General features: G+C 44.4%; 1 protein-coding gene across 1 annotated transcript in view; it reads left to right on the forward strand.

Moving 5' to 3' along the window:
* LOC115123754 (hepatocyte growth factor-like) overlaps positions 1–11,239 on the forward strand; it is a 33,326-nt gene extending 22,087 nt beyond the window's left edge. The window contains exons 12-16 of the mRNA XM_065021122.1: positions 1,926–2,000; positions 5,685–5,822; positions 5,999–6,105; positions 7,062–7,204; positions 7,364–11,239. Coding sequence (XP_064877194.1) covers positions 1,926–2,000; positions 5,685–5,822; positions 5,999–6,105; positions 7,062–7,204; positions 7,364–7,591 — 691 coding nt within the window. The 3' untranslated portion in view covers positions 7,592–11,239. The remainder of the gene's footprint in view (positions 1–1,925; positions 2,001–5,684; positions 5,823–5,998; positions 6,106–7,061; positions 7,205–7,363) is intronic.
* Positions 11,240–11,286: the final 47 nt, after the last annotated feature.

The following is an 11,286-nucleotide window of genomic DNA, read 5'->3' on the forward strand; positions in this document are numbered from 1 at the left end:
TCACCATAGCAGCACCCACCCACAGCACGCGCTCCAGCAGGTATATCTCACTGGTCACCCAAAGCCAGTTCCTCCTTTGGTCGTCTTTCCTTCCAGTTCTCTGCTGCCAATGACTGGAACTTACTGCAAAAATCTCTGAAGCTGGAGACTCATATCTCCCTCATTAGCTTTAAGCACCAGCTGTCAGAGCAGCTCACAGATCACTGCACCTGTACATAGCCCATCTGTAAACAGCCCATCTATCTACCTACCTCATCCCCATACAGTATTTATTTATTTATCTTGCTCCTTTGCACCCCAGTATCTCTACTTGCACATTCATCTTCTGCACATCTACCATTCCAGTGTTTAATTGCTATATTGTAATTACTTCGCCACCATGGCCTATTTATTGCCTTAACTCCCTTATCTTACCTCATTTGCACTCACTGTATATAGACTTTTTGTTTTCTTTTGTTCTACTGTATTATTGACTCCGTTTAGTTTATTCCATGTGTAACTCTGTGTTGTTGTATGTGTCGAATTGCTACACTTTATCTTGGCCAGGTCGCAGTTGCAAATGAAAACTTGTTCTCAACTAGCCTACCTGGTTAAATAAAGGTAAAATATAAAATTAAGCAACATCTCAAGACATCAGTCAGGAAGGTAAAGCTTGGTTGCAAATGGGTCTGCCAAATGAACAATGACCCCAAGCATACTTCCAAAGTTGTGGAAAAGTCAAGGTATTGGAGTGGCCATCACAAAACCCTGACCTCAATCCTATAGAAAATATGTGGGCAGAACTGAAAAAGCGTGTGCGAGCAAGGAGGCCTACAAACCTGACTCAGTTACACCAGCTCTGTCAGGAGGAATGGGACAAAATTCACCCAACTTATTGTGGGAAGCTTGTGGAAGGCTATCCGAAATGTTTAACCCAAGTTAAACAATTTAAAGACAATACTACCAAATACTAATTGAGTGTATGTAAACTTCTGACCCACTGGGAATGTGATGAAAGAAATAAAAGCTGGAAAAAAAAATATTCTCTCTACTATTATTCTGACATTTTACATTCTTAAAATAAAGTGGTGATCCTAACTGATCTAAGACAGCAAATTGTTACTAGGGTAAAGTGTCAGGAATTGTGAAAAACTGAGTTTAAATGTATTTGGCTGAGGTGTATGTAAACTTCTGACTTCAACTGTATGTGTCAGCACTACTGCCTGTGTCTAAGTAGGGTGTGTTGGGTCAGGGTGTAGGGGTATGGTGTGTTTCTGCATAGCTGGTGGCCCGCCGGGGAGGGGCTGAGTTGGTGACATGCGCTGTGATGTGGACTGGTGTAGATAAAATACCAGAGACTAATTCTTGTTCCTGTCCGGCCCTGGACCTGTCGATCACGATCAACCTTTTGGTGATCTCTGCTCTGTGTTTATGCCAACTTTTCTATTGGTGCCATGCAGGATAACGAACCATCTACTCCTCACAAGTTTCGTCCCAAATCGCAGCCTATTTGCACTACTTTTGACCAGAGTCCTATTGGCCCTAATCAAATGTAGTGCACTAAATAGGGAATGGGGTGCTGTTTGAGACAGATCCATACACATTATGAAAGAATGTCCAGATGTTGAGGAGGACCGCAAGGTTTGACTGTATGACTTGACATGGATGGAAGAGGGCGGCAGATGGTAGGATGGTCAGTTGGGCCGGTAACCGAAAGGTCAAGGTGGAAAATCTGTCTGTGTCGTTAAGCAAGGCACCTAACCCTAATTTCTCTTGGGTGCTTTACTCCTTTGACTGACGCTGTAAAACAACACATTTCACTGCACCTGTGTGACTGTAAAACATATTTATTTTCTGTATTTTTTTTATGAAGAGTTGGATACAGTACAAGCAGCGTCTATAGAGCATGGGACTAAGCTCATCATGATGTCCTGTTCCCTACCCAGGAACACTCACTGGTGCGGGGGCTCGTTGATCCGAGAGGAATGGGTGCTGACGGATCAACAGTGCTTCTCCTCCTGGTAATCTCTCCATCCAACTTTTTCTCACTTTCTTTTTCCCCTCATTCAAAGCAGAGGTGAGAGACAGTAGGAGGCATAGGGAGAAGAAGAGAGAGGAGAGAGGTTGAATGGAAACAGAGTTAAAACAAAGACCTGGGAGGTTCCCTCTCCCTCTTCTCTCTCCATCCCTCTGTCTGATCCGTCTCTTTATTCCCTTTCCTCTACTCTCTCCATCCCTCTGTCTGTCTATCTCTATCTCCATCCCTCTCCAACTCTCCCTCCCTCTACTCTCTCCATCCCTCTGTCTCTCCCTCCCTCTTCCCTCTCCCTACTCCATCTTCTGTCTATCTCTCTCTCCATCCCTCTGTCTGTCTATCTCTATCTCCATCCCTCCCTCTTCCCTCTCCCTACTACTCTCTCCATCCCTCTGTCTGTCTCCTATCTCCATCCCTCTCCCCTACTACTCTCTCCATCCCTCTGTCTGTCTATCTCTATCTCCATCCCTCCCTCTTCCCTCTCCCTACTACTCTCTCCATCCCTCTGTCTGTCTATCTCTATCTCCATCCCTCCCTCTTCCCTCTCCCTACTACTCTCTCCATCCCTCTGTCTGTCTATCTCTCCATCTCCATCCCCCTCCCTCTTCCCCCTCTCTTCCCTACTACTCTCCATCCCTCTGTCTGTCCTCTCTCCATCCCTCCCTCTTCCCTCTCCCTACTACTCTCTCCATCCCTCTGTCTGTCTATCTCTATCTCCATCCCTCCCTCTTCCCTCTCCCTACTACTCTCTCCATCCCTCTGTCTGTCTATCTCTATCTCCATCCCTCCCTCTTCCCTCTCCCTACTACTCTCTCCATCCCTCTGTCTGTCTATCTCTCCATCCCTCCCTCTTCCCTCTCCCTACTACTTCTCTCCATCCCTCTGTCTGTCTATCTCTATCTCCATCCCTCCCTCTTCCCTCTCCCTATCTCTGTCTGTCTATCCCTCCATCCCTCCCTTTCCCTCTCCCTATCCCTCTGTCTGTCTATCTCTCTCCATCCCTCTGTCTGTCTATCTCTATCTCCATCCCTCCCTCTTCCCATCCCTCTGTCTGTCTATCTCTATCTCCATCCCTCCCTCTTCCCATCTACCTCCTTCTCTCTCTCCCTCTTCCCTTCCTCTCTTTTCCCCCAATCCAATTCTAAGTGAAGATGCAGCCTGCCCATATCCTGTTTATGATAAAGCTAGTGACAGACCCTCTGCCCCAGCAGAGCTGAGATATGGCCCAGGATGCTCCAGCCTCTACAGATCTGTTTAGCGTCTGCGCCCGGACCGTGTCACTGTGTCCAGATCTGCAATAGCAGTTTGAATGAAAAGCTCCTTGATCCATGTAGTGTATTAATGGATGTATGGGCTTTAGATTGTTTTTGCGTTTCACCCATTTTTTCAATAGGTTTTTGTTGCTTTTTGCCGTTGTCTCAATCATAGTCCACCAGAAATATGAGGTTGGGCCAGGAGTTTTGTTTCCATACAGGCAGTCAGAATGTTTTTGAGCCTGAGTTATAGGCCATAACAAAGAATTGGCAAGTAATATTAATAGTTTAAAAAAACATGTGATTTGTATAGTGCTTTTCGAGAACCTAAAGACACTTTACAAAGGAACAGTGTCTGTGGTAAGTAATATTATGGTCAGGAAAACTCCTGTGCCTTGTGACACACTGTAATAAGAGGGTCATTTAGAAGGAACAGTGTCTGTGGTAAGTAATATTATGGTCAGGAAAACTCCTGTGCCTTGTGACACACTGTAATAAGAGGGTCATTTAGAAGGAACAGTGTCTGTGGTAAGTAATATTATGGTCAGGAAAACTCAAGCCAGCCTTATGATGACCACTGTTGTGATGAAATAAGAGGGTCATTTAGAAGGAGCAGTGAACTTACAATCACTTCCTAGTAATAAGAGGGTTTGAGAAGAACATTCTTGGTTCAAGTAACAAATGGTTTAGGAAAACTCCTGTGCCTTATCCACAGATAATGAAAAGTGCTTAAGTAATCTAGTTAGTGGTCAGGAAAACTCCAACTGTTAAGATGAGTCTGTCGATCAGATAAGACCTGAACTGTTTCCTCCCCATCTAGACTGTGTTAAGCTCCTAATGCATTCTTATCGTTCATGCTTGGTATTCTAGTGAGTGGTTTAGCTGTACTCCTAGTGAGTGGTTTAGCTGTACTCCTAGTGAGTGGTTTAGTTGTACTACTAGTGAGTGGTTTAGTTGTACTCCTAGTTAGTGGTTTAGCTGTACTCAGTGTCTGTGGTTTAGCTGTATTAGTGGTGGTTTAGCTGTGCTCTTGTGTGAGTGGTTTAGCTGTACTCTAGTGAGTGGTTTAGCTGTACTCCTAGTGAGTGGTTTAGCTGTACTCCTAGTGAGTGGTTTAGCTGTACTCCTAGTGAGTGGTTTAGCTGTACTCCTAGTGAGTGGTTTAGCTGTAGTGAGTGTTTAGCTGTACTCCTCTAGTGAGTGGTTTAGCTGTACTCCTTGAGTGGTTTAGCTGTACTCCTAGTGAGTGGTTTAGCTGTACTCCTAGTGAGTGGTTTAGCTGTACTCCTAGTGAGTGGTTTAGCTGTACTCCTAGTGAGTGGTTTAGCTGTACTCCTAGTGAGTGGTTTAGCTGTACTCCTAGTGAGTGGTTTAGCTGTACTCCTAGTGAGTGGTTTAGCTGTACTCTAGTGAGTGGTTTACTAGTGAGTGGTTTAGCTGTACTCCTAGTGAGTGGTTTAGCTGTACTCCTAGTGAGTGGTTTAGCTGTACTCCTAGTGAGTGGTTTAGCTGTACTCCTAGTGAGTGGTTTAGCTGTACTCCTAGTGAGTGGTTTAGCTGTACTCCTAGTGAGTGGTTTAGCTGTACTCCTAGTGAGTTTAGTTTAGTGGTTTAGTACTCTAGTGAGTGGTTTAGCTGTACTCCTAGTGAGTGGTTTAGCTGTACTCCTAGTGAGTGGTTTAGCTGTGGTTTAGCTGTACTCTAGTGAGTGGTTTAGCTGTACTCCTAGTGAGTGGTTTAGCTGTACTCTAGTGAGTGGTTTAGGTTTAGCTGTACTCCTAGTGAGTGGTTTAGCTGTACTCTAGTGAGTGGTTTAGCTGTACTCCTAGTGAGTGGTTTAGCTGTACTCCTAGTGAGTGGTTTAGCTGTACTCCTAGTGAGTGGTTTAGCTGTACTCCTAGTGAGTGGTTTAGCTGTACTCCTAGTGAGTGGTTTAGCTGTACTCCTAGTGAGTGGTTTAGCTGTACTCCTAGTGAGTGGTTTAGCTGTACTTCTCATGCCGACATTACAGAACCTTGCTTCCATCAAGACTGTGGCCATTGGCATCAACATTAGTTCAGTAGCTTGTTGCTGACTATGCAATGTGCTGTATGTGGGTCGTTGAACACAGTTAGTTGAGGAGCCAGATTGAGTGAGTTTGTAGAGTGCGTGCTGAGGCGTTCTATAGTCTAGTGTCAGTTTAGTGATGCTGGTAGCTGTGGTTAGTATGTGGCCAATGATACGTGTTCATACAGAGAATAGAGTAGAATACTGCAGTATTGTATTACATTATATTATGTATTATAGTGTTTATACAAGCTGTGGCCAATGTTTTCTTCAGCGTATACCTCTTATACTATGTTCAGTTTATACTGACTGGTCAATGTGTGGTCATCCCTATTTGGAATGTGTCTGACAGTAGTCTCTGTGGTCCTCAGTGTTCCAGACCTGAGTGAGTACAGTGTACAGGTGGGCCTCCTTCACCTCAACTCGTCCTTGGACCACCCCCGGCTCCGCATCGCACACGTGGTCTGTGGCCCGGAGGGATCCAACCTGGCGCTGCTCAAACTGGCCAAGTAAGAATAGCATTCATTCATTCAGTGAGACAGTCAGTCAGCCATTTTACTTACCTGGTCAAATAAATGTTAAAAATATAATCAATCAATCCATCCATTAATTCCTTCTCAATCATGCATTGTAGGCACAGCAACCATTTATTTATTCATTCATGTGTTTATGTGTCCACGCCTAGGCCTGCCCCTCTCTCTGAGCATGCCTTCACCATCCAGCTCCCAGTAGCAGGCTGTGGGGTCACAGACGGAACCAACTGTCTCATGTACGGCTGGGGAGAGACCAAAGGTACTGCCCTACATGACTGTTCCTGTGTTATGTCTTATCCCTGTGTGGTGTCTTATCCCTGTGTGGTGTCTTATGTAATTATCTATATACACTCAATGGTCCGTTTATTAGGTACACCACCCCATTCACAAAAATGCTTTGCTCCTACAGACAGTGAGTCACATGGCCGTGGCTTTCTATATAAAGTTACTATTTGACTGAACGTTAGAATGGAGAAAACGGTGACCAAAGCGACTTTGAGCATGGTATGATTGTTGCCAGGCGTGCCAAGTCCAGCATCTCAGAAACGGCTGGCCTCCTGGGCTTTTAACCCACAACAGTGTCTAGGGTTTACTGAGAATGGTGCAACAAACAAAAAACAAGAAGAAACGTCCCCAGTGAGCACACGATCACCAACACTGGTGAATAAGGAGTGGAAAAACATCATCTGGTCAGATGAATCCTGGTTCCTGTTGCATCATGCTGATGGCAGAGTCAGGTTTTGGCGTAAGCAGCATGAGTCCAAGGCCCCATCCTGCCTGGTGTCAACGGTACAGGCTGGTGGTGGTGGTGTAATGGTGTGGAGACCGTTTTCCTGGCACACTTTAGGTCCCTTGATACCAATTGAGCAATGTTTCCAATTCCCCAAAGAATTGAGGCAGTTCTGGAGGCAAAAGGGTTCTGACCCGGTACTAGATGGGTGTACCTAGTAAACTGGCCACTAAGTGTATTCTGTATGACCTCTGTTTCATGCTATGGTATGGTGAAGAGATTGGGGGGTATTGGATCAAGAGATCCATGATATTTGGAAAAGAGGCCTTAGGAAATCATGTGTCGAATGTGTGAGTAAAGTCCCCCACAATGACACCATATAGACAAACATGTTGTCTAGGGTTATAGGTTTGGAACATGGTGAAATGGTGTTTGGACAGTAGACTGACTGTTTCCTGCTTTATTTCCGGCTACTTCCTGTTCAGGGACAGGATATGAGGGGGCACTGAAAGCTGTGAGTCTGCCCATGGTCAGTAACGACTGGTGTTCTCAGCTCCACAACAAAACCCTGCCTGTCACCGACAGCAAAGTGTGTGCCGGGGGCAGGAAAGACCAGGGAGTGTGTGAGGTGAGCGTCATAAACATTACTCTAAATGATCTGAAACATGCATTGACTCGACATTGTGTGACTCAGTTATTACTTCAAGCTATTAGTATATCTACCAAAATGCCTTTTGATTGGCTGCATGAGCACCACGCTAACCTGCTATTGGTTTGTCCCTCACAGAGAGACTACGGTGGCCCATTGGTGTGTCAGGAGCGAGAGAGCAAAGTCATCGTGGGCGTGAGCATCCACGGCCGGGGCTGTGCCCTGGCCCGGCGGCCCGCCATCTTCGTCAATGTGGCCTACTATTCGGGGTGGATCCACAAAGTCTTCATACACTACTCCAGGTTGGAGGAAAAACTACTGGAAGAAGCACAGACCAAACCGCTCCATTCAGGACTGTACCACTAGCCTGCAAGAGGATGGGTGGAGCATTCAGGACTGTACCACTAGCCTGCAAGAGGAGGGGTGGAGCATTCAGGACTGTACCACTAGCCTGCAAGGGAGGGGTGGAACATTCAGGACTGACCACAGCACTGTAAGAGGAGGGGTGGAATATGTAGGACTGTACCACAAGCCTGGAGGATGGAGAATGATCTCTCCAACAGAGGATGCCTAACTAACAAGACGGTTGGGAGAGTGACTTTATGGGAAGTAGCCATGTTAGGGCTTCGTGGCTGGATGTCGCCTCAGTTTTGGGAGGGGAAAAACACCATGAATGGAAGAGATATTTTGGGATGTTCAGAGGCTGGGAATACAATGACATGTTCAGAGAGGCTGAAAAGGATATGAAGGATTCTTATAATATGCAAATTGATTAATGCAGGACCAGGTTGTTAAGCCTTGATCACACTGATAGCGTCAATACGCAAAGTAGTACCTAGCATCATTTGGATTGTGTGCAAGAAAAGTTCAACATTCACCTTCTGCTACCATTTCTGTCAAGCTGTCTATGCGTACGATGTGATGCATACCTTGATAAATCCAAGGTATGCACCACACAGAACACACTGCAACTGCCTCTGCAACGCAATGCTGCAAGGCAAACGCAGCGTTCCATTGGAAATGAATGTATTTCTGGTGTACCAAAATGTATTGACGCTGTCTTTGTGATTGAGGCATTAGCTTTAATAACATTTCTAAACAATAGTTTCTAGGACATGGAAAGCTTATTTTTTGGGGTGAAATATATGAAAACTCTTAAGCCATAAAGAGGGGTGAATTGATTTGTTCTCTCACTCCGCCCACAAGACAATAGGAATGGTATGGATGACTCAGTATTGTCTCCTGGAAAATACTTGAATTTGATCAGAACCAAAACCAGAGCCATGCGAGGAGAGATCCAGACAGGACTTGGTACGGTCCGTGGCTACTGGGTCACGTTGAGGGCACATGATGTAATGGCTAGAAGTTCAGTCATTCAGAAGATACCACTTGGTGAATGGTGAGAGTTAAAACCTGTCTAGAAACGACCCTAGCTCATAGCCGTAAGCTCATAGCCCTACTCCCTAGGTGCTGGTGTAGAGCAGTGTATACCAACTCCAGTCCTCCAGTGCCCCCAACACCCCAACTCCAGTCCTCCAGTGCCCCCAACAGCACACATTTCTGTTGTGGCCCCGGACAAGCACACCTGATTCAATTTTTCAGCTAATCGTCAAGCCCACCTCGAGTTGAATCAGGATTGTCCAGGGTTACAACAAAAATGTGTGCTGTTGGGGATACTTGAGGACTGGAGTTGGTATACACTGCTCTACACCAGTACCTGGGGAGTAGGGCTATTAGCTTGCGGCTATGAGCAAAAGGTTCTTTCTAGACAGGTCCTAACTCTCACCATTCACCAAGTGGTTGTTTTTGGAAAGACTGTTCAGTAACTATTACCTAACTAATGCTAATGCTAACAGTTACTTAGCCAAATGTTAGCAGTTAGCCTACATGGCTAACATGTCTCCAGTTTTTGAGGGAACTCTACACTAGCCCCTGGTGGGCTGTGTGTGCGTTATGTGGTCAGAGTACACATTTAGATGTTTCTTATTGAGTGTATTTCTGGCACTCTGTGTTATTTAATAGGTCTTATAGATCTGGGCCTTTCCTTGGCTCACTCACACCAGACGTCAGTGGAGATGCTTCCTCTCTGCACTGTGTTTTCTATTTAAACGGATTAGAACGTAGTGTGCAGTCTATTTATTTATTTGTATACATCTGGCCCTCGTGAGAGGGCGCCAGCGATTGACGTCGACAAAGCGACACGTCTCGCTAATAGAAGAGGTGAAGATTATGGCGGCTTTTTATTTGATACATGTTCTAAACTCAGTGTGTCAATCATTATTATTGGAGGTACACTGAATGGCCATACGGATTACATGAAACGTATGGGTTGTGTTCCAAAACATACCACATGAAACGTATGGGTTGTGTTCCAAAACATACCACATGAAACGTATGGGTTGTGTTCCAAAACATACCACATGAAACGTATGGGTTGTGTTCCAAAACATACCACTTTGTCAGTCATTTGTCTTTTAACAATACTGACATGCGGTAAGTGTAATGACATAGGGGAATGTAATAATAGCTTTCTTTCAGTGCTGAAAACCAGTCATGACATCATTTTTATAATCACAGAAAGCAGATGTGTCTGTATGAATAATGATCTCTTCAAACTGGGCCCCTAAAGAAGACTTAGAATTTCACCCAATTTCTATATCCTAAAATATTCAGTGTGTTAGTTTAACCTATGTCACAGTATTTGACCTGTTCAGTGCCTTTTTTAGGTGGACAGGAATCAATAGTGTACAATAGAATTGGTGCAGAGATCTGTGAGAGTATTTTACTGTTATGTAAATAGGATGTAAAGTAGTGTGTGTAAAAAAAACTATTTTCCACTTCCAATGTCTTATTTACATCGTTTTTTTACTATATATGGTCACTCTGTTCATAAACTTGTATACTGTAAACTCTATAACAGCTGCTATTTTTAAAGGGTCGGGTTGGGTCTTAATATAATATACTATAAGATTTTGTTATATTCACGTTTTAATATTACATTTACAGTGTAAATTACAGCTTGTTTCACTCTTTTCGTCTGTCTGTCTGTCTGTCTGTCTGTCTGTCTGTCTGTCTGTCTGTCTGTCTGTCTGTCTGTCTGTCTCCTAAAGTAAACCTTCAGACAAAGATTCTTGCAGCAATACAGTTTTCTGCAACGCATACCCTCTGAACACAATTCAAGATATTCTGGGTCAAGTTCTTACTCTGGGTATTATTTTCCCACTTTCCATGTCAATCATATCAATAAGACCTCAGTCTATGGGTTTTGGATGGCCACCGTCCACCATGACCCAGTTCCTGACCAGAGGATGAGCGGCAACGTTCGGTTAACGCTTACATAACGTTTGGGCAGCGCTAGAGATGTTCAGTTCACGCTTAGACAGCAATTGGGCAACACTAGACACCGTGGCATGCTTCCTCCGTCATGTGGGGTTCTCATTTGATACATGACCCCTCGGTGCTGAGGAGAAAATGGCCGACCTGTCAGCGCTGACCTCAGCCTCATCAGCGGTGGCTTGTCACGAACCAACCCCAAGGCTTTGTGCCTCATCTTAACGGGACGTGAAATAGCTTTTTTCCCCGCTTTTGCCGGACTAACAGCCCAACAGTCAATAGGTCACGTCTGGTGCTTCTGGGAAATAAATCCATTTAAAAGATTTGTCTGTTGGGTAAATTCAGTGGTGTGAAGTACATGAAATTACTACTTAAATCGTTTTTGGGGGTATCTTTACTTTATTTTTTTGACAACTTTTACTTCACTACATTCTAAAGAAAATAATATACGTTTTACGCCATACATTTTCAGATTACGGTATGAATGACACCCAAAAGTACTTGTTACATTTTGAATGCTTAGCAGGACAGGAAAATGGTCTAATTCATGTCCTTTTCTAGAGCACATCCCTGGTCATCCCTGCTGCCTCTGATCTGGAGGACTAAACTCACATGCTTCGTTCTTAAATGATGTTGGAGTGTGCCACTGGCTATCCGTAAATAAATAAAAATACAAGAAAATGGGTTGCTTAATATAAATTATTTATACTTTTACTTCTTATACTTAA

This window comes from Oncorhynchus nerka, linkage group LG8 (genome assembly GCF_034236695.1).
Source record: "Oncorhynchus nerka isolate Pitt River linkage group LG8, Oner_Uvic_2.0, whole genome shotgun sequence".
Lineage (NCBI taxonomy): Eukaryota > Metazoa > Chordata > Actinopteri > Salmoniformes > Salmonidae > Oncorhynchus > Oncorhynchus nerka.